This window comes from Oculina patagonica, chromosome 6 (genome assembly GCF_052425735.1).
Source record: "Oculina patagonica isolate OP01 chromosome 6, crgOcupat, whole genome shotgun sequence".
Lineage (NCBI taxonomy): Eukaryota > Metazoa > Cnidaria > Anthozoa > Scleractinia > Oculinidae > Oculina > Oculina patagonica.
Window position 1 is genome coordinate 12,833,495 of NC_135763.1, and position 22,831 is coordinate 12,856,325.

The window sequence follows — 22,831 nt, forward strand, 5'->3', positions numbered from 1 at the left end:
AGTCGCCATGTTGGGTGTTTGAGCGAGGGTGGAATAAGTGGATCTGTAGTATTTGTGAATTTGATAATTCCAGTTGGACCTTGCCACCATCCGGTGGAGGTGAAAAAAGACTGGGATCTTGGCTTTTATCTCACGGTGTTGGTTGATTTGGTAATCAACCATGCCGCTGATAAAGAGATCGGTTGATCCGATCGAGTTGAGTCGTGGGAAGTTAGAAGACGGGCTGAAGAGCGAGTTAGAAGCCGTGTCCGTAAACACGTTATGTGGGATAATGCGTCAGCTGAGCAGCATTTCCAAACACGCAGAAGATTTATTCGGAGAATTATGCGCCGAAACAAACAATATCTTCCAAAGAACGAACTCTCTTCACGAAAGAATTCAGAATTTGTCCATGAAGGTGACACAACTGGACTCAAATGTCGAAGAAAGTAAGTGACCAAGGCTATGTAGTAAAATAATATACAACGCATTCCTGAGATAAATTTATCAAATTCTTGTCTCGGTTAGTCAAGATAAAAATATCTGCTCTTGCTATGTAGTATGCAAAATTTATAGTGCTGTTTTGATATCATTAAGCTTATTTGATGTCCCCTCTGTACACAACTTTATATTTATATTGTTGGGTTTCAATGAATAATTACTTTCATGTCGCTTTCACGAAAGATAGATCGTGTCTAGAATATCAGAAATTCCCAGCTGTGATTTCTACCCCAATTTTGCTCAAAAATTCGTCATGGTTTTTAGTTTTAGTTTCCTTTTAAAATTAGAAAACAATTTTGTTTTTGATAACCAATTATAACAATTAAGCTTAAGCTCGTTATACCTGCTGCTTTCGACGCAGTGATTGCTTTGCATGAAAACAGTTTGTAAAATGGGTTGATTGTATCAAAAAGTGCGAGCTGTTGTTCTAATTAAGATTGTAACTTTTCTCACATTTTAAATTGTCACCTACATGTTGCAGGAGTTTGTTTAATTATCGAGAAACCTATAAAATATTAACACGGAACAAACTTTGTGACCCCTAATTTGGAAGTTTTCATTGAAAGAAGTGTTTGTTGCTCGTGGCTAAATATAGCAATGATACAGTGATATTAAAATGGTGGTATGTCTGTTTCTATGAGCTTGCGAGTTTGCTAGGCCAGTGATAATGCTTTACTTACAAGAAACTTTGTTATCAGATATTCTTGTTGCTGTTATTTTAGTAAACTGACTCAGGCTTTCTAAGAGCATTTTGCAGAAGAAGTAACAACAAAACTTGTTGTCTTACATAAAAAAAGCCCTGTCTTGTATGGTCCTGTCCTTTCTCGTAATGTATAATTGTACATCCTGGTACAGAGTTGCTCATGTAAATGTTAGAAACACACAGATTTTAAAGTCAAGTTTTTTTTAAAGTTTATGGGTCATTTGAACTTGATCAAGACTTTAAAAATAAGCAGCTTAAAATTTCCCCTGGTCCTTAGATCTTGATTTAATTTTCAAACTTCTGTCTCAGACAGAATTGTACAATAGTACCCTAAAAACATCTGCTGATTCAGCACGGCAAGAAAGTGAAAGTTAGAATTTAACGATTTGCAATGCTGATAGTGATATGAAAATGTTAATATGGTGTTTGTGATTTTCAGAATATTGAAGTTAGATTGCGCTTTCCAAGCCCTTAATTATTCTGGATATCACTAGAAACACAGGGCTTTCTAATCTGATTCACAGTAGGTTGCTGCCCTGAAACCCGTCTGAGGGTAATATGAGAAGCTGAAATCATCTCCCCATTATAGGGAACTGCATGAATTTTAAGCTGGCGATTAACAAAAGAATACCTGCTGGAGCACTGGCAGGTGCTGAAAGTCCTGGAAACAATTCTAATTAATAATATTGGTCTATTAATTAAACACTATTGCAAATTCTAAAATGATCGCCTTTCCTTCAGGAATACCTCAAATATAGATCTCAAAACTAACAAACAATACTAAAAGACAGTACAGTGGAAACCTGATATAACGATCCTTGATATAACAATATTCCCGATACAATGACATCTGAATATTTTATGTCCAGCTAAAGTTACAGTAAAATGTATTTGACAGAACCCCGATATAATGATCTTCGATAACAATATTCCCAACATAACGATGAGAATTTAGTGGACCGAACATAAAATCTTCCCCGATATAATGATATTATCAGTTTACAGTCACAATTTAAGCAAAACATTGAATTTAATACAATAACGTAATGGTAATTATTAGTAATCTTTATTGTTGCTGACAACAGCTTTATATGATGATACAGTCAACTCTCTCTAAAATAGACACTTTCGGGACCAGTTCCAACTGTCCTTCTTAGAGAGGTGTCCGTCTTAGAGGGAGTTTAGTTACAGTAAAATAACTGAAAAACAAAGGGATGGGACCAACGCCAGGTGTCCGTCTTATGGAGGTGTCCGTTTGATAAAGGTGTCTGTTAAAAGAGAGCCGACTGTATACAAAAATGATACTATATTCTAAGTCTCTTTATCCAATGAAAAGTATGTGTTAGGTTTACCTCGATATGACAATATTTTCGGTTATTTTGCGGCCATATCATTATATCAAGAATTTCGATATAATTTTTATTTTTTCGGTCGATTCCTCGATATAACAATATCATTTTACTGCTCCCTTGGCATATTGTTATATCGGGGTTACACTGTAGATGTAGACAAGTACTTGGTCTGTACTGTAAAATTCAGAAATGTCAGCTATACAACGTCTCTCCACATAACTCTGTTTCTCTTGGTTTTTCCATTCTATAAACTATTTTTATGTTGCATTGATCTGCACATTCCTAATGTCCTCATTGGGAAAATTCAGGGCTTTGATGGACACTTTGCAGTGGTTATATGGTACAAAATAACACAGCCTGGAGGGCAAACTACCCCATGGTACATCCAGAACAAAGTGACTTCAATTAGTCATGTTTTGTTTTGTTATGTCCCAGAGCATAGCTTGCCCTCCAGCATGGCGGATTTTGTATCTTGTGACCATAAGCTGCAAAGGACCCATTTAAATATCACAAGTCACTACATCAGTCTTTAGATGATTAAATTCTATATTCAGTTTATGTTGTGATTTCAATTGCCTCCCTCCAGACAAGATAGGGGGGAAATACGCCCTTCTTTGTCTTCCATGCAGGGCTTTACTGGAGCTGTTCACAGCCTGTATTAACTGTTCGTGAACTACAAATGTGGGGTCAGTCTAACATTTCTTTCAATTTTCAGTTTCTTTACAAGATATAAACTTGCGGAAAGCCTTCAAGTGCACCATTGTCACAGATCAGCAGGTTTTGGCCAGTAGCACTCTTCCCTCTGCAATGAAGGACAGATACAGTGCTTGTGAGAAGCCTCCAAGACTTCAGGATATGAACCCTTACAGAGATGACAATAAAGATGCTCTCAAGTTTTACACTGATCCTACGTACTTCTTTGAGTTGTGGTGCGAGGAAATGAGAAAAGAAACAGAGAAGAAGAAGAAAAGAAGGGTAAGAAATTAATTTGTTTGCTTTAACCTGATTGAGGCCCTGCCAGGGGGGCTCCTGTGTCACTTGTCTTAATTTAAAAATATGCCATGTCGCTGTTTATTTAAACTTCACGTCACTGTCGGTAGTAAAATTGAAGTTATTGAGTTTTGAGGCAAGCATAACCTGACAGGTACTCCCTATTCATTTGAATTTCATAATGATAAATATTGTCCATGATGTACACTTTTGAGTGGGGACACACAAGGACACATAAGGACCATGCACAATGCATGACACAACATATCAGTTCTTACAAAACTCACTTAAAAAACTCAAATAATTTAATTTTTTATTACAACTTACCTATTGGACAGGCAACTTATCTGGGGCAGTTATGTGTTTGAGTTTAATTTTTTTTGTTAAATCATAACTTAGTTAGCAGGCATCTAGCCTGCAATCTTTTCTATTGAGAGAATGAAATGTTATTTGCCCAACAGAAAATCTACTGTATATGTCCCAAGTGCCTGGACATACTTTTTTGAATCCTGTATATCTCCTGGGAGAGAGAGGGGGGGGGGGGGGGGTTACTACCATATATGGGCTTATAGGTATGTGCTGTGGGACAGGGTATACCGTATTTCTCAATTAAACGCCCCCGGCGTTTATTTTAAACTTGCTTCGTGGATCCGGTGTTTATTTGAATGGTGCAGTTTATTCGAGCAAAATTTGTATTAATAAAGGGCTTTTAATCATTATTTGTGGCATGAATGCATCTTGCCATTATACCTGAAGCATGTTACACCTCGATTAAATACCTAAAGGGCTTATTTACCACTCCACCTTGGAGACCCGGCGTTTATTCGGGGCCCGGCGTTTAATCGAAAAAATACGGTATGCCTTTTGAGAGTCTCTTTCCTTAAAAAGGTATTGCTTTTATCCATTTTGGTATCGTGATCCCTGCTTACATACATAAACTTTATTTAAGTGTCAGGGTGTTTAGCTAAATGGCTAATTGGGGACACTAATAAAAATTAATATACAAATATAAAATATAAAAATACTAATATTATATAATATTATATAAATTGATTCTTAGGTAGGGTTCCTTTAAATTGATGAGATGAAATTACAGTGCATAAATGTCCAGCTAAACAAAAAAAGATATGGTCTAATCAAACTAAACTACCTCCATGCTACAGAAAAGAGATAAAAGTGACCTGTTCACACAATTTTAAGTGATTTTTTTACCCTTGAATAGGGTTAAGACCCTACATGTCACACAGGCAGAAGTTGACTGTGGCTGAAGATGATGGTTGCACATTGTTAAAAATACTGTGTTTGCTTTTAGCGAGGTGGAAGAGAGAGGGTTGGTACAAAAGAGAAGAGACCAGTCAAGGCTGTGAAGAAGAGAGTTTACTGTGCACAAGGCGAGGAATTTAGAACACCTGGCACTGTCCCTTCACCTACTGCTGTTACAGAAGAAAGTTACAATGCCGAGAGACGTCACAGTGATTACTCTAAACAACCAAATGGTGGCATCCCTGATGGTGAACCTCCCAACCATGTTATAAGTCCTGATGTTGAAAAAGGAAAGTCAGGTTCCCCAGCGATGCGGAGGCAGTCAAGGCGGTACACTGGCCATAATGTTAATAAGCCAAATGTTGCACCACCGCCCCCTCCGGTCCCTTCACTAGGAAAAGTGGGTTCTCCTCCTCGATCTCACGAGGCCATGACATCACCTGCTGGGATGGTCCCGCCACCACCACCAGTGCCAGGGGGTCCTGCTCCACCTCCCCCTCCACCCCCACCTCCCTTACCTGGTCTTGGGGGTCCACCTCTAAAACAGGCCCCGTCAGAATCTTCTGTTGGATCACAGCCAACAGTGTCACCATCATCAACATCGCTGACAACCTCGGAGTCAAGCATTAGTGTTCAAAGTGGTGACACACCCCTTCCCCCTAAGGAGCAAGTTGATGGTAGAAGTGACTTGTTGTCAGCCATCAGAAGGGGCATGGAGCTTAGAAAGGTGCAAACCCAAGAAGCCAAGAATGAACAACGCAGTGATAACAATGGTTTCATGGATGTGGCAACAATCTTGGCTCGTCGTATTGCAGTGGAGTACTCGTCTAGTGAAGATGAAAGTGAAACTGGCTCTGAATGGTCAGACGGGGAAGATGAGTAAAATGTTTTGTACCGATTTCATACTTCTGACTACTTCTAGAATGAACATGTGGGAAGTCTGCAAGGATCAATTTATAAACTGTGGGTTCTTATGACTGTATACCCAGCAATAATTTTGTACAGATGCATGAAATATGAAATAATATTATCTAGCACCACAATCATTTCATGGTTTCATGGATTTTGTATAACTTTTTTTATAAACAGCATACATCCAAAGCAATGTACAAATTTAAGTACACCATACTTTTTCAGTGACAATTTGTTACAAAATTCAGAAAAACGGTTAGTAATAATAGTCATGGAGATTATGCATGGGGGCAAAAAAGTTTAATACTGTAGTCTGAATGTGTCGTTATAAAGAAATCTTCATGAATGTATTGTAAAGAAATTATGTATGCAGTTGGACTCCGCTTAGCTACCATTATGGAGGCCTTCCAAGGGGTAAAAGCAACAAGCGACATGACCCTGAATACTGGTAACACAGAAACATTTTAACAGCGACAGGCAACATCATAAAGACACTGAAATGCGACATCAACACCATAGCAACCCTCTAAGTCATCCGTTCTTAGAAACATGCGACATTGTGACACGGCTACCCCCCTTTGGAAGGCCTCATTATGTGTAAGCATATGCAGCATGGTCAGCTTTGGAAGGTTTGACTGCAGTTGAAAAATATATATATTGTTGGTCGATGCAGTAGCTTACAAGTAGGTTTTGTTGATAATTTGGTGACTAAATGTTTGCTTCTGAAAAGACACTCCTAAAATTTTATGATTTCAAAATGTAAGACATAATTACAATGTACCTCTTAAAAGCTTGTAATTCCACTAGCAGTTGCTATTGTTTTGATGGCTGGGGGCATTGTTCCTGTTGTTTGTTCTGTTGATCTCTTGAAGGGTAGCGAGCCTTTGAAAGATTCATGTAAAACTTTGCGAGCTGCTACCCAACTCCAATGTACATGTGCATCCTGAGACCCAGTGACATGCTTTAGATACAAGTGCAAATCAAAGAATAAAAAATAGTTTTCTTTGTTAACAATTTATTTCTGTGTTCAAAGATGCAATGAAACCCATTTTCCAACTGTTAACTGAAAGTTTACAGTACTGTTGTACAATCTTTTGCTGAGTATTTTCGCTGTTTCTTGGAACATTTATTTTGCTCTGTTTGATTATTATTTTTAGGCTGTATATACTCATACCATTATATATAAATAATCATGCACACAGATCACAGAAGTAATTGAAGAAATGACCCAAAGAAATTTGGCATGATGTTACAAATGTTTTCAACTCGTGCAAAACAGAGGAAGGAAATTGAACCAGTAGGAAGGGTTTTGACTTACCGGGTAAGCAATGGAAAACAGTATGCTCAACCCTCCAAGTTAAGACCATTTAGTCGCCATGGCGACTAAAATTTTGGAGCTGGCGACTAAATTTGAACCAAGGTCGCCAGCCTGGCGACTTAAATTGAGAGGAAGGATTGAAAGCATCAGCTTAATTTGGTGACTAAAATTTTTCACTGGCGACCAAAACTTGAGTAGTTGGTGGCCAAATGGCCACTAAGGAAAAAAATAAACTTGGAGGGTTGATGCTGTGCCTTTTTTCAATTGCCAGTCAATCACTTTCAGACTGTTCCTCCACGACTCAAGAATGAAGCATTTCCACAAGTTTGAAGCATTATTGCGGTTTTCAGTGAAATAAGAGCTCTGAAATTCTATTCTCAACCAACGGTTTACACTTTTTGCTGCCATCAATCATCTTAGCGGACCTCTCGGGAAACAGAAGTTCACTTCATTTGGGTCAAAAAGTCAAGTCTGTCAGTCGTAATTGGTAGATTTCAATCCCTTTTGCTTGCTTCTGTTTTTCATGGTTCGTTGGCTGTCGCATAATTATGATTGACGGCAGTGAAAAACGCAATCGTTGGATATTGAATTCCAGAGTTTGCATTTCACTGAAAACCGCAATAAAGATCTTTAGATACAACTATAAGTTATTATGAGATTAATTTTGACGGCAGGTTTTCAGTGAAATACTAAGAAAAGATATTGATGTCAGAGTTGAGATGTTGACAATTTCTAATCAAATGATCCATTCTTTTGACCTGCCTATTTGAAACTGCTGAAGAAAAAAGTGAATTGAAGGTACAAAATTGCTAGTAGTCACTGTTGCATAAATTCTGCCTTAAGATTTGTTCCTTGTGAAAATCAAGAGAGATTATTAGGTAAATAATATTCTCTCTGCACCTTTGTGGCCACAGTAATGCCTTGTAAGTCACGAGGGGCGAAAAGCTTGATGTCTGTGGGAAGGGGCACTGCCAGAGGAGATCTCCATGAGACAACACTTATGCCCTCCTTCCCAACGTGTGTTTGGTCAAGTTTTAATCATTTTGAAAAATGGTTCAAAAGGAACAGCAAGTGAATTTTCAGTCATGTTAAACAGTTTTTTTTGCAATCTTTAGTTAAGTTAGGAATGGTACATCTTGCAACTGTTGGATCACAGCTGCAAGATGCAACATTGTAACCGTTAAGAATTTGTCTTTGCCATTGGTTTCGAAATACAAAGAGTCTGCACCCTCATTACTGTAATTAAGAGAAGATATTGTGCTGAACTAACACTTAATTATTACAACAACTAGAAATTAAAAAATAATAATAATTATAAGAGAACAAAATGTATATTGGGAAATAGTTTAAACAAATGGATGTTATAATCAACATTTTCATGTACCATAATTGCAAATATGTCCTGTAAAAACAACTATTTTTGTACTCCATAATGTTTGTTACTTCACATGCTTTGTAAAAATGAACTAAGCGGAGTAGTATAGAAAAGAAAATTGGTTTGTTTTATTCAGTTGGGGAACATGCTGTGTTTGGTAAATTTTATTGAAGTGCTCATTAAGTTTCCAATGTTATTATCCAATCAAAATTAATATGAGAACTTGAGAGTACAATCACATGGGTGTGTGAGTGATACTTTATTTAACCTCGGAATTCCATCAATTACATTGGTTTTCATGAAAGCCGAGTAAGATTTAAAAATTTAAATAGAGTTTAATAACACATAAATATTAGAGTGGGACAAGCTATCAATAAGAAGATAGTTACATATCAAAGTCAATATCTTCCAGTCCTCTTTTAAAGGCTGCAAGAGATTTAGCTGACTTAATTGAATTAGGCAAGGAATTCCACAATTTAGGACCAGCATAAAGAAAACTCTTTTTCAAAAAATCAGTTTTCGGTAATGGTAAATTAATATTTAATTCACTGTTCCTAATATTGTAAGGATTTCTTGCCTCGACTTTGCAAAATCTGTCAGTTAAATAGGATGGGGCTTCACCAGTAGAAATTTTAAACATTTGAGTGGCCTTACGCTTAGCTCTTCGGGTTTTTAGATCAGACCACTCAAGTTCCTTTAAAACATCCTTTGAGCTTACATCATAGGTAGCCCTTAAAATAACCCTACCAGTCCTATTCTGTAATTTTTGTAATCTGGTTGCTAGACCTTTAGATAAATTATCCCATACCAAATCACAATAGTCAAAAGATGGCTGGATAAGGGAATTATAAATAGTTATAAGAGTATCATCATTAACGAATTGCCTTATTTGTCTCGAGCCCCCGATTGCAGATGAGACCTTTTTTGCCACGTGGTTAATATGAGTGGACCATGATAAACGATCATCAATATAAACACCAAGAGATTTAGCAGAGTAGACACGTTTTATACTTGTATCACCTAACCTGATCTCAGGAGAATAGCCAAGGTTGGCAAGATTGTTATTAGAGCCAATAATTAAAAATTCTGTTTTAGTGGTGTTTAAACTCAGTTTGTTTGCTAAGAGCCACTGTCTAATATTTTCCAAATCATGATTTGTACCATTCTGTAATTCAAAATAATTTTTACCAAAAATGGTTAAATTAGTGTCATCTCAAACATTCTTGGGGCTGAGAAATTGCAATTGGGTAAATCATTGATATATAATAAAAACAACAGAGGGCCGAGGATAGATCCTTGAGGAACACCACAAGGGATACCTGAGAACTCTGATAGACAGCCATTTAAGTAGCATTTTTGCTTGCGATTAGAAAGATATGAATGAAACCATTGATGTGCTGTTCCAGAGATACCATACATCTCTAATTTGGCAAGCAAAATGCTGTGGTCAACTGTGTCAAATGCCTTGGCTAAATCAAGAAAGACAACAGAGTTTAAGAGACCATTGTCAATATTGAAGAACCATGCATTCATTAGTAGCATCTAATAACGAAGTAAGAGTAGAATACAGGGAATGAAACCCAGACTGGCAATTTGATAAAAGGGAATTTACCTTAAGGTAGTCATACAGCTGATTATAGATGATTCTTTCAAAAAGATGGCATAATCAGTTGCCTAGCAACTGTGAGACGAAAACTGCAGGCTCAGTTTGGTCTCTGAGGCTGGAGTTTGCCATCACCTTGTGATTGTTCTTGCAATTGTATTAGCTAGCACATCAAAAACTGTAAAAAGCATTGCCAGAAAACATTGCAAAAAGCATAGGAACTGATCGCATTTTTTGTAGACCTTTTCCAGACATTTGATGAGTCTGGTTTTTTAATCCTCTTTGGAAGAATGGCTGGCTGAAATTAGCTGAAAGTCTATTGTTAAAATTTTGAGAGACAAAATCAAAAATTGTGAAAACATCATTATACATGAAGCATTTGCATGGGGTTTGCGATAATTCAGCTTCCAGCATTGGCCGTTCCATGGTAACTGGTGACAGTTGGATTGCCTACATCACCCAGGGGGGGTACTCCGGCTTGTAAATGACGGGGATGATCGAATGGAGGCAAAACTCAGGACCCAAGAAAATCCCTAAGTCTTCCGACAGTACCCAAAAAAATCCCTGGACCAAAAATAACCCCCAAAAAATCCCTTGCCAAATTACCCCTAAATTGCCAGGAGGGGCAATAATATATAACACAAAGAAAACCACAAAAAATTGAACGCTCGTGTTTGTTTATTCATCATACCATAAATACGCCAAGACCGCGCCAAGGCACTTTAGTTCGTTTTTAATACCCAAAAAACTCCCCTACTTAAATCAAGTCACCCCCAAAAAAATACTTGCCAAATTTTCCTACCCAAAAAAATCCCAGAGACGAAAATTTCAAACCCAAAAAAATCCTTCGATCATCCCCGTCATTTACAAGCCGGAGTACCCCCCTGGGCTACATCATAAGGTCAACACTGGTATATATATGGTCATATATATATGGAAAACTTGATCTTGTTTGATAATTCTTTAAAGGTTATTAATGCATGGGTTTGAAAAAACTCTTAAATGTAGCATAAAGTATTAAACTTGTACTATTTTGGAAAAAATGTCCTTTTTCTGTGTGCTGCTGTGTCGGTTCAAGGGGGAAATGTTAAAACAAAGGTTATTTGGCAGTCAGTAATGTGGCTGGTACTTTTTCAAGTCTGTGTGTCTTTAGCTTATAAAGACACACACTGCTTATAAATGTTTGCACGGACAAGCCCCAGCATATCTGCGAATTTTTTTCTTCCTTCTTCAATAAAACACCGATTTTTTAATAGTCTTTAGCCACATGAGACATAACCATCTTGCAAGTCACTGTTCAACAGCTTTTAGGGGAGCATGGTTGGCGCTGTGGTGTGAGCGCTCGCCTCCCACCAATGTGGCCTGGCTTCGATTCCTGGACCAGCATCATATGTGGCCTGGGTTGAGTTTGTTGTTGGTTCCCATCCTTGCTTCAAGGGGTATTTTTTTCAGGTTCTCCGGTTTTCCACCCTCCACAAAAACCAACACTTCTAATTTCCAATTCAATCAGGGAACAATGGACGAAGAGCCACTTTGTGAAATGCCACTGCAAATTCCCATTTTTTTATTATTTATATTTATATTATTTAAATGGTTGCACTCTAGGATTTCATGCATGGGTGTAAAAATAAGACCCATTTTGTACAGCATAAGAAACGTACCACTCAAAGTAGCTCTCATGCTTTTTTTCCACGGTCCCATCCAGACTCAAAGTTAGTTAGATGTGCCAATACGTAGTGCAACAATCATGAGAGAACAGCTTTTATTTGCAAGAATATTATCTACAAGTACAATCTTGATAAAACAGTTTTCTATTCTTTTTGCCTTAAATGCCTAAGTCTACCATTTTAAAATCATTAATAGACCTGGAATTCATGTCAATATAAAGGGACAAATTGGTCTTTTCTTACAAAATTATAAGTCTACAAAATACCGGTATAACATCAAATTGACTTGAGGTTTATAAGGGGTGTCGAATGGTAAATGCGAGACTTTGTGAGACGGCGAGACTGATATCTTGTCTGCGAGCCCGAGACCTTTTTAGCCTTGCGAAAGAAATCGAAACTTCGAGAAGGCTTCAAAGAAAAATTCGAGACGATGAGACCCCTGAAATTTGGCTCAAATTTTGCAAGACCCTTTTTTTGAAGGACCATTCACCACCCCTTTTATATAATGCCTTTGGGAAGAAACTGCAAAGAATCAGTTCATCAAATATTTGACTAATAATTTTCTTGTATAAATAAAATGTAAACATAATTTTCTACATTATGTACAATCTTGATTAATTTTATAAGACTTCAAAATCTATAGTCAAAATAAATATGAGAAAAACTTAACTTTTTGAAAGTCTTGAAAATTTCTATAAATCAGCTGAACATATGTATACACTCAGCCATCTCTCTCTTAACGGACACCTCTATAAGACGGACACCTCTTTAAGACGGACACCTGGTGTCGGTCCTGCCCCTGTTGTTTTTCAGTCATTTTATTTTTTCTAAACTCCTCATGAGACGGACAACTCTTAAATAGACAGTTTGAGCAGGTCCCGACAGTGTCCATTTTAGAGAGAGTTGGCATGACTACTATTTTTGGTTCCATGTTCCAGTTTCTTTCTGTTTATTTACTGCTTTTTGTGCTCTGGCATGACGTTCTTCAGATCCTTTAATGGAGCCAAGTTTCCCAGATCGATAGTCACTAAAGGCCTGTTCTATTTCTTCCCATGTGTTCATAACAAATGGTCCATGCCGAGCAATAGGTTCATTCAGTGGTACACCAGCTATTACTAACACATGAATGTCTTCATTGGGACTTGCATTGATTTGAAAAGTGTTTCCCTTTCCAAGCAAAGCAACCTGAGGGTCCAAGAAACATTTTGTCAGCAAAATCAATGTACACTTGTCTTGAAAATAATAGGGGTTGGGTGCATTAGATTTTTTATTGCCTCTCTGGATGGGAAAGGATTTTACCCCAGCACTTGTTAGGCTGCCCCAACAATCCACTGATACCCATTTACATTATATTTTATGCTCCTGGGCTGAGCCCCAGGAGGGGGAGGGTGTGGTACTATTATAGGGGAGGCTCCACCCAAAAGTTGTATCTTTTCAAGGCTGGAGGTAAATGAAAGTTCATAAGTGGAGGTACAGAAAAACTGTCATTAACAGGTTAATGAAAAATGGCCTTTCAAAATAACTGGAACAGACTCCTCAGGGCTGTTCCGAGGATTTTCATTTGTCCAGGGGGGGGGGGGCAAGTTTTCCTGGCAAGGGCAACTGGCTCTTTTTTAGTTAAGTTTCTCCTTGTTTTAGTTTTTCAGTTTTCCTGGCGAGGGCATCTGTCCTGCCCTGCCCTGCCCCCCCCCCCCACTGGGTACGGCCCTGCCCCCTAAAAGCTGATGTATCTTATATAAAACAGAGATGTTTTAGATATTGAAAAGTTTAGGAAAGGGATGCAGTGTTACAGTGGGGAAGTATGAAAGGGGTACCATTTTTCATGGAGGGTATGAATAGATTACCTTTCCTGTCAAAAATGGTATATAAAATGTTAAGGATTTGGACGTTCTGGTGGAGCCTTCCCATAAACTGTCCAGTGGGAGAAGGGGGGGGGCATACTAAGAGAGTTAACTGTCTTGCCCAACAACAAAGCACAGTGACCAGTGCCTTTTAAGTCTTTAAAAATCCCAGATCAGAGTGAAATCCACTGCACCTTCGAAAGTGATCTGTGTTGTAGGTGAGTGCATTGATAATATTTTGAGGATTATAAAGGATTGTTTTTTTACCATTCCCATGTCTACAGAGATTCTTTCCTCAGTGAATGAACCAGCCCCTCTCCAGACATAAGCAAATCCATTATATTCCTCTGGAACATCCTGCACAAACGTTCCACCAGCCTGCACATAAATGTCCAGGAACATTATTGGTGTCCGTGTGTCTATCACAGCTTTGGCACCCAAGCTCTCTCCTGCAATGACCTTCACCTCGGTCTTTCCATCTATAAAAAGATACAGATCTAGTTGAGGAATAAAATTTCCTTTGGGGTATTAAATTTTGCCCTTAACAGAGTTTCTTTATTGCCAACTGGCAGCTATATTTAGTGGCTGGCTTATTTGTTTGTTGGGTTAAAACCATGGTAAAATTAGGGTGTGGGGGACTCGCAAATGAAAGGGGGGGGGGGTGGTTATAAATGTTCCTGGAAACAAATATGCCAAATTATCATTTTTGACCACTTCTTCACACTTTGCATGAAAACAGTCTCTGAAGAACAAATCTTACCTGGGCTGGTGACGACAGGAATTTTCTTAGCGTCAGTATCCTGGTATCGTGGTTTGATCATCTTGTCTTTTGCTGGCAAGTTTACCCAGAGTTGAAAACCCTCAGATCTTCCACCTTTCTTATAAAATTCATCTGACGGCATTTCACTGTGAACAACACCAGACCCTGCCGTCATCCACTGAACCCAGCCTGCTTTTAAGACACCACTATTTCCAGCACTGTCTTGGTGTTTCATTTCACCTATAAATATATGATGGTTAGATAGTTTCAACAAATTGTGATCTGACTACAATATGTGCACTTTGTATTTTGACCCTTGTAATGTCTTCAAAATCGTTTCACCTTCCTCTTTATTAAGATAGGTAAAGCCGATGAGGCATCACAGTGGCGCTGCCAGGGGGGATCCCGTGTCGCTTAAAGGAAAATTGCTTGTCCTTGTCGAAATTTAAAAAGTTTTTCCAAAAGGGTTGTTGCTTGTCGCAATTTTATTTTATGTGCTGTCGCTACTTTAATACTGGGCCGTGTCGGAATTTTCCCTGGCAGGGCCTCATCATCACACAAACTGTTCAACAAATAGAACAAAAGCACAAAAAACAGCGAACGCTTATTTTTGCCCATATTTCAATTCAAAAACAACTGTCATAAAAATGATTGACAACTACTTTTACCCTTCAAATAAGTGTTTTAAAAAGGTTTCAATTCGAAGTCTTTATTCTAAAAGGTAGATTTCGAAGGTAAGTTTTAATAATGTTAAAAAATTAACATGCGATTCTGTAATGTTTGCCAACCTGTCAACCAAACGTTTAAATTTAACAAAATTAAAATGACATTTTTCGTCAGAAATTCGTGATAAAAGTAGCTTTTTCTCCATTTTTTTCTCCTAAAATATGATCGTAAAGCAATGTCTTAGATAATGAAAAGTGTAAAATGTATCATTCTGGTCAATTTAAACGGCAATTTGTGACATTTATGTGCATTTGTAACACAATCGAATTAACACATTTGGGTCACGCGATTATTCAACGAGAAATTAAAAAAGAGAAAGCCATTTAAATTAATGTTCTTACCGTCAATAATGTACGAAACAGTCTCAAATCCTCGATGAGGATGATCAGGCGCTCCTACAGCCCCTCCTGGCCCGTAAACTCTCGGTCCGGAATGATCCAACATCAAGAACGGGTCGCACTGATTAATGCGGTCCCCGATGGGTCTTCGAACTAAAAATCCACCGCCTTCTCTCATCTGTTGGGACTTCTCTATACGAGCTACACCACGAGCGACAACCATTTCAATTTGTGTATCAAAATCCGCGAGACAACAAACTTAAAATTCCTGATTTTCACACTTTGCGATCTGTGCACTTGTCGCTATGTTGTTTATATGACAGCTGCCCTTGACCCAGCATGCAGTGCGCGCCGACAATGACTTTGCGAATATTTTGCGGTGTCACGCTTACTTGCTGGGGTGGGGAGCATTCCAACTGTGTTAGAAGGGTTCCTGAAAGTAAACAACCCTCCGGAATGTGTGCACGTGATGGAGGAAGCGTGGGATTCGTCATTTTCTTCAAACAATTACCATGCAATAAATCAGCTCTTTTGTTTACATAACTACGGGCTTCGGAATGCAGATTAAAATAGGTATACTCTGCATAAAGACGTGGAGAGGAATGGTAGAAAAGGGCCAGGAAAGAACGGCGTTGTTGTTCAACATCTGCTTCCCAGACGGGGGGTGGGGGGGGGGGTACTCAGGTACACAAGAGAGGCTCCCCCCTACTACTTTTCAAGTGTCCGTTGACGGTTTCAAAGTGTTCGTTGTCCGTCTTAGAGAGGTGTCCGTCTTATAGGGAGTTTAGTTACTGTAAAATGACTGAAAACGACAGGGACCTTCACCAAGTGTCCGCCTTATGGTGGTGTCCGTCCTATAGAGGTATCCGTAAAGAGAGAATTGACTGTATAACGTTATTACGATGTCAAGGTAATTTTCGATTAATCTCAGACTGGCCAGAGAAAGATCCCTGCAACGCAAGATCTTACCGTCATCATGGGAGAAGAAAAGCAAAGGTTGGCGCTGGTAACTCGGGTAGCCAGTGACAGGATGATGGAACGGTATGGATGTGGCATCGTCAATGAAAAAAAAAAAGGTTTGTTGAGTTGTGTGCAGCAAACTATCTGTCCAATGGTGGGACTCATTTTCCCACGTCAGGAGATCCATAAAATAATATGGTGATCTCCAAAATCAAATTACTCATCTGTTGATCAAATTTATATGGCAATTGGCTCTTTACGATTTCAAGGAGTCCAAGGAGTGGAGAGGCCGAGAGGGGCAGAAATAGGAAGGGGACCATAATTTTTGTCCTATTTGCTGAATTGAATCGTCCAAAACAGACCTTGAGTTTGCTGTGGCCAATCAAACCTTAATTGCAAGAATTTTGCCCGGGGGGGGGGGGTACTCCCTATAATGGCCTATACGGGGAGGCTCCGCCCGAAAGGGGTACCTTTTTCAGGCTTCAGGTATATAAAAGGGTAGGGATTTCACGCGTTTAAGTATATGAAAGGGTATGGAAATATGTCATTTGGCTATTTAAAAGGGCCTTTAATTAAAATATTTCAAACAGACGCAATTTATGGCTGTATTATTTTAATTTATTAAGCGCTACATAAAAATGACAAGAAAACGTCCTATTTTAAGGCCATGTTATGTCTCTTAGGTATATGAAAGGGGTACCTTTTTTCAGTTAAAGGTATACGAAAGGGGTACAATTTCTGTCAAAAATGGTATATAAAAGGGTAAGGGGTTAGAACTTGGGGCGGAGCCTCCCCGTTCAAAACTTTATGGAGTACCCCCCCCCCCCGGGGAATTTTGGAGCAGGAAGAGCTACCATCAGATTTGACTAAAGGAGTATCTATAGAGAAACATTGGAAGGGGTCTGCTAATTGGCGAAGAATTACACTTTTGTCTCGGCTCAGCGTGCAACTAGTTGGCCTAACAATTAGGCTACGTTTACACGGGACCGGAGCGGCTAGCGGAACCGTTCCAAACCGAACCGGATTGGATCGGCTTACTGTTTACATGAAACTGTTTGGAACCGATCCAGATGTTTACATGGGACCGTCCTTGAACTGGTCCGGAACGGATCCAAAACTGGACCTGCAAAATAGCAGGTGCAGTTTTGGATCCGTTTCGGACCGGTTCCAGAACGGTCCCGTGTAAACAGAAGGCATATCCGGTCCATAAATCGGACCGGATCGGTTTGGAACCGGTCCCGTGTAAACATAGCCTTAGATTAAAGAAAGTCCCTTCCCCACAAACAGAGTCGGAGAAAAAGAACTTCCCTACATAGACAATTTCAAATGCCCTTGCAAGCATGTCATGCCAGGATCGTGGTACAAACATGAACATGACGCAATGGCAGAATAAAGCAAGGAATGCAAGCTACAGCCCGTGGACTAAGCTAACCTTGGAATCTTCAACCACTGCGTGTTGTCAACCCTCCTTTTTTCTTAGAACAGAATGCCAGCGAATGACTGAGGGTCACCTCATATGATTGGCTTCTTTCCACAAAAACTCAGGCAGATTCTAAAAATCTTCTAGCCGTAGAGGATATAAGACAAAATGTGTGCACCAAGATCATCGGGAGGCGCTGGTTATAGATTGAACACGAGCTTCGCAAGGTTAGCAACAACATAGAGTAGTTTTCACTTGAGCATCGACAGTAATTTGCGTTTGCATTGGTTTTGCATAACTACGCTTAGTGATTGGTTAAGAGCAGTTTTCAATTGAGTGTAGGAAAGCCAAAACCAAAGTAATTACTCTGGCCAATCACAAAGAACACAGACAATCGAGTCAGCCAATCAAAACTTGAAGCAATTATAAAGTAATAGAAGACATAGAAGAACATTAACTTCCACTTCCGTTGATTTTCCGCTAAGTCGGAAAGCCCTAATACATGTCGCAGGCACGAAGTGCGGGAAAATGTGCGTGAGCGAGTCACGATTGGTTTTCGTTTTAATTCTGATTGGCTAAGAAAGTGGTGCGAGATTTTTAAACCAATCACTAAGCGTAGTTATGAAATAAACAAAGCAAACGCAAATTACTTTCGACACTCAAGTGGAAACCGCTCTAAAACTATTACTCTCGCGCCAATTTCTCAGCCAATCAGAAGAAAAACCAAAACTAATCATGACTCGCTCGCGCACGTTTTCCCGCGCTTCGTGCCAGCTACATGTGTTTGCTTCGAGTTTTAATTGGTTCACTGGATTGTCTATGTCCTTTACGGGCCCTCCTTTACGATTGGTTAGAGTAATTACTTTGGTTTTGGTTTGATTGGACACCTGAGGACTGAATCGAAGTTTAAGAAGACGCCCAAAAACAACGTGGCGCAAAATTGTAAAACCGGAATTAAGGGAGCTAAACTCCAGTGAAAAAACTGGCGAAAGATAGGGTTAGAGACGTTTCATTGCTGCCCAAATGCACCCAGAATGATGGTTGGTAAAAAAGTACATCAACATAAACTGCGCTGTAGAAATGAGAGTTGCTCAGTGTATAGTCGCTTTTATTTGCACGAGTAAGCACACTAAAGGTTTCATCTGGTTCTAAAATAACATACATAAAAATACTTCCTGGAAGAAACCCTGCTTAGTCTACAGTAATTTCCAAACAAAATCACAGACCTGGAATTCGTCCCTAGACATAGAGACAATTAAGCGTCTTTTTTAGTTTTCAGTCTTGTCAAAAAAAAAAATTAAATAAAAAAATGGCGGTTTGTCTTTGGAAACTCTTCAAAAGAACCAGTCCAAGTCCTCAACAAACTTTTTTGTATAAATAAATAGTCAAAACAATTTCACACATAGTTTGTACAATCCAGCCAAAGTTCTGGTAATAAGCTAAACATATCTATATAAACAAATCTATTTTTTGTTCCATGTTCCAGTTTCTTTCTGTTTATTTACTGCTTTTTGTGTCTTGGCATAGCGTTCTTCAGATCCTTCAATGGAGCCAAGTTTTCCGGATCGGAAGTCACTAAAGGCCTGTTCTATTTCTTCCCATGTGTTCATAACAAATGGTCCATGCTTAGCAATGGCTTCTTTCAGTGGTACACCAGCTATTACTAACACATGAATGTCTTCACTGGGACTTGCATTGATTTGAAAAGTGTTTCCTTTTCCAAGCACAGCAACCTGAAGAACAGTTAAACGTATATGTTGTAAGATTTTTACTGAACTGCAAAGACACCACGAAAAATCTTCAAAGCTACCCTTTTGTTAGTGCCCTATGCAACACCAGGCATTTAAGGACTGTCATTATTGTTGTTGTTGTTGTTAATGATGATGATGATAAGGATGATGATGACAATGACTACAATGACGACATTGATAAAGATTAGTGCTGCAGGTGATGGACTTAATGTCCCAATGGCGGTGGGTTGTACGTTGCTGGTCCAGTATACTTACCGGTAGGTAATTCACAGAGTTATGGAGGATGAGCTAATGATCTGTGTTTAATTTAAGTGAAAGGTAAAGTCTACTTGCAGATAAAGTCCCAGTCTCAGTTTCTGTAGTTTTTAGGAGTACTTCTTCTGGATGCAATGCAAGTTCGGGCCTGGGAGGGGAGGGTAGTTAATGCTGTGATGAACTAGCATCCAATGTGGGGGAGGGGGAGGAACCAGCCCTAGTCACTTTGTGCTATGAAAACAAGAGATAAGTGCGCAGACCAAACAGGCCACGAGGTTTCAAACACAGACTCTACCTAACAGACATTTATCTTATTTATTTATTCTGGGGAAATTAGGAGATTTTTTTTATTACCATTCCCATCTCCACAGAGATTCTTTCCTCAGTGAATGAACCAGCCCCTCTCCAGACATAAGCAAATCCATTATATTCCTCTGGAACATCCTGGACAAACGTTCCACCAGCCTGCACATGAATGTCCAGGAACATTATTGGTGTCCGTGTGTCAATCACAGCTTTGGCACCCAAGCTCTCTCCTGCAATGACCTTGACCTTGGTCTTTCCATCTATAAATGAAAATATGTTACAGATTTAGTCAAAGGCTCTGGGAGTAGAGACTTTGTCCTAAACAGGACATGTTGAAAATCAATGGCCTAATTCTGCCCATTCAGTAAAGCTTTAACTGGGTTTGTTCCCAGTGTTAAAACCTTTTTATATCAAAATTTAAACACTCCCTCAGAAAACAAAATGAGTGTAGTCTTTGTTTTTATGTGTTTTTGCTTATGTTTAGTGAAAACCAGCCTTATTTAGTTTGTGCTTCACCTACCTTGCCACTGAGTAAACAATTTATGGTTTCCAAATATAACTGAACATCTTCACAGGTAACACAACTTGCACACAAATTTGCCAACTGATCATATGCGAGTCCAGTGTTTCAGAGCTGTTGTTTCCAGGCGTATACATTTTGTTTTCTTGGGGCATTGCAATGTTTTGCGGCATGTCACAAGATATAAGGCATTTAAGTTGCAGGCTACAACGACCGTGTTTCCAGGAATAATGTTTTAACAAATCATGTTTGCAAGTCCTTTGCAAGTCCTTTTCAGCCACTGTGCTGAATGGGCCACCCTGCATAAATAAAGTTTACCTTACCTTACCTAAAAAAGAATCTCTGAAACTCAAATCTTACCTGGGCTGGTGACGACAGGAATTTTCTTAGCGTCAGTATCCTGGTATCGTGGTTTGATCATCTTGTCTTTTGCCGGCAAGTTTACCCAGAGTTGAAAACCCTCAGATCTTCCACCCCTCTTCAGAAATTCATCTGACGGCATTTCACTGTGAACAACACCAGACCCTGCCGTCATCCACTGAACCCAGCCTTCCTTTAAGACACCACTATTTCCAGCACTATCTTGGTGTCTTATCTCGCCTAGAAAAACAAGATGGTAAAATGGTTCCAATAAGACACGTCTTTGTGATCCATTAGTGCTTACATTGATATTTTCAACTTTCAATCATCTTGTATGTAATCCCTCTTACTCTTTTACATATCATGCACTCATTTTTGCCCAAATCATGCATAATTATGCAAAATCACCAGCCTTCCAAGGGGTAAAAGCAACAAGTGACATGACCCTGAATTCTGGTGTCACAGGAACATTTTAACAGCGACAAGCGATATCATTATGACCTTGAAATGCCACAGCGACACAGTGCGACAGCAACACAATAGCAGGATAAACAACAGCGATATTTTCAGCTGTTGGCGAGGCGACATTGGTTCCCAGAAACATGGGACATTGCTACCCCCCTTGGAAGGCCTCTGGTATCAACTCTTTTGTCTAAACAAGAAAATATTTTTTAAGTGTGCCTAGCCATCCTAATTAAACAATCAAAATCACCCATTTGAAGAATAATTTTATCATTTTTTTTACTTTTGGCAACCATACAGTTAGAAATATCAAATACAAAGTAGACTAAAATTTAATGTTCACAACGTCACAGTAGGGTAGGAGCCCTTATGCATTACGGACCTGACTTGCGCAAATACTTAACAAAATCCGTGTTGTTGAAAGAGCCTTTCAACTCAAAGTAATTGCATTTTAACAATTTTAAGCGGAGTCTTTATGCTAAAAGATAGATCTCGACCTTGTTTTATATTATGTTAAAAAAATAATATTTACGATTTTGTGTTGTTGTTTACTGAATCGAATCGAACCTGCCAGCCATATAATAAAATTTAATAATCATGTTACCCCAGTAAAATCTACTTCTTTTGACACAAACTAGTGATAGAAAAGATCTTTTCCTTAACATTTGTTCTGTTTTTTCTTAAGAAAGATATTTTGAAAAAACAAAATTCCGGGAAATTTGGGGGGAAATTTGCACATCGGTGACAATCAAATTGATACGCTCGGGTCACGCGATAAACGACCTACGTTATTGTTTTCGAAGTTTTAAAATCAAAAATATTATAAAATGACAACAAGTTTATGGCCTTACCATCAATCAGATAAGTAACAGTCTCAAATCCTCGATGTGGATGATCAGGCGCTCCTACAGCCTCTCCTGGCCCGTAAACCACCGGTCCTAAATGATCTAACATCAAGAACGGGTCACACTGATTGATACGATCACCGATGGGTCTTCGAACTAAAAATCCACCGCCTTCTCTCATCTGTCGGGACTTTTCGACACGATCAACACTTCGAGCCACGACCATTTTATCTTTTGTATCGAAATCCTTGCGACAAACTGGCTATTATTACGGATTTGCTCACTTGTTTTTCTTCTTTTGAGATCTGTGCACTTGTCGCTATCGTGTTGTTTATAAGCCAGCTGCCCTTGACCCAGCATGCAGTGCGCGCCGACAATGACTTGGCGAATATTTTGCGGTGTCACGCTTACTTGCTGGGGTGGGGAGCATTCCAACGGTGATAAGTGACTGAAAAAATGTGTTCACGTGATTAAAGAGTGCTAATGTGGGATGCGTCATTTCCTTCTAACTATTACCATGCCAAAATCAGCTCTTCTCTTTCTTGTTATTTTATTTTGACAATTCCGCATTTTTTTACTTCCTCGTCACCCGAAAAAGTGATTCTGACCCCCGGGGGGGGGGGG

The 22,831-nt window shown here is 39.0% G+C and overlaps 3 protein-coding genes across 4 annotated transcripts; 1 reads left to right on the forward strand and 2 right to left on the reverse strand.

Moving 5' to 3' along the window:
• On the forward strand, positions 1-6,718 carry LOC144658520 (actin-binding protein WASF3-like). 2 transcript variants are annotated; one of them, XR_013571736.1, is made up of 4 exons: positions 1-428; positions 3,251-3,510; positions 4,838-6,477; positions 6,511-6,718. XR_013571736.1 is itself a non-coding variant. In XM_078518947.1 (3 exons), exons 1-3 carry the CDS (start codon positions 161-163, stop codon positions 5,669-5,671), a joined length of 1,362 nt encoding a protein of 453 aa, XP_078375073.1. In that variant the 5' UTR covers positions 1-160; the 3' UTR covers positions 5,672-6,718. The 2 variants fall into 2 exon arrangements, 1 of the variants encoding a protein (XP_078375073.1); XM_078518947.1 differs by having other exon boundaries at positions 4,838-6,718.
• Positions 6,719-11,744: 5,026 nt separating this feature from the next.
• LOC144658521 (uncharacterized) lies at positions 11,745-15,650 on the reverse strand. Its single transcript, XM_078518948.1, has 4 exons — positions 15,332-15,650; positions 14,265-14,504; positions 13,772-13,983; positions 11,745-12,848 (listed from the first exon to the last, which is right to left on the reverse strand). Exons 1-4 carry the CDS (start codon positions 15,549-15,551, stop codon positions 12,579-12,581), a joined length of 942 nt encoding a protein of 313 aa, XP_078375074.1. The 5' UTR covers positions 15,552-15,650; the 3' UTR covers positions 11,745-12,578.
• A 3,149-nt stretch (positions 15,651-18,799) lies between these two features.
• Positions 18,800-22,549, reverse strand: LOC144656966 (uncharacterized). Its single transcript, XM_078517227.1, has 4 exons — positions 22,214-22,549; positions 20,901-21,140; positions 20,069-20,280; positions 18,800-19,441 (listed from the first exon to the last, which is right to left on the reverse strand). The coding sequence occupies exons 1-4, from the start codon at positions 22,431-22,433 to the stop codon at positions 19,172-19,174; spliced, it is 942 nt and encodes a 313-aa protein (XP_078373353.1). The 5' UTR covers positions 22,434-22,549; the 3' UTR covers positions 18,800-19,171.
• Between the last annotated feature and the right edge of the window lie 282 nt (positions 22,550-22,831).

What these genes read in the sequence shown, in the direction of transcription:
- LOC144656966 (XM_078517227.1), bottom strand. Translation starts at nt 22,433, where the DNA reads ATGGTCGTGGCTCGAAGTGTTGATCGTGTCGAAAAGTCCCGACAGATG. An exon ending in TGTTACTTATCTGATTGATG is followed by an intron (nt 21,141 to 22,213) that starts GTAAGGCCATAA and finishes TTGTTTTTCTAG; the next exon opens with GCGAGATAAGACACCAAGAT. An exon ending in TCCTGTCGTCACCAGCCCAG is followed by an intron (nt 20,281 to 20,900) that starts GTAAGATTTGAG and finishes TTTCATTTATAG; the next exon opens with ATGGAAAGACCAAGGTCAAG.
- LOC144658520 (XM_078518947.1), top strand. Translation starts at nt 161, where the DNA reads ATGCCGCTGATAAAGAGATCGGTTGATCCGATCGAGTTGAGTCGTGGG. An exon ending in GGACTCAAATGTCGAAGAAA is followed by an intron (nt 429 to 3,250) that starts GTAAGTGACCAA and finishes TTCAATTTTCAG; the next exon opens with TTTCTTTACAAGATATAAAC. An exon ending in AGAAGAAGAAGAAAAGAAGG is followed by an intron (nt 3,511 to 4,837) that starts GTAAGAAATTAA and finishes GTTTGCTTTTAG; the next exon opens with CGAGGTGGAAGAGAGAGGGT.
- LOC144658521 (XM_078518948.1), bottom strand. Translation starts at nt 15,551, where the DNA reads ATGGTTGTCGCTCGTGGTGTAGCTCGTATAGAGAAGTCCCAACAGATG. An exon ending in TCCTGTCGTCACCAGCCCAG is followed by an intron (nt 13,984 to 14,264) that starts GTAAGATTTGTT and finishes ATCTTTTTATAG; the next exon opens with ATGGAAAGACCGAGGTGAAG. An exon ending in TCTCTGTAGACATGGGAATG is followed by an intron (nt 12,849 to 13,771) that starts GTAAAAAAACAA and finishes TTGGACCCTCAG; the next exon opens with GTTGCTTTGCTTGGAAAGGG.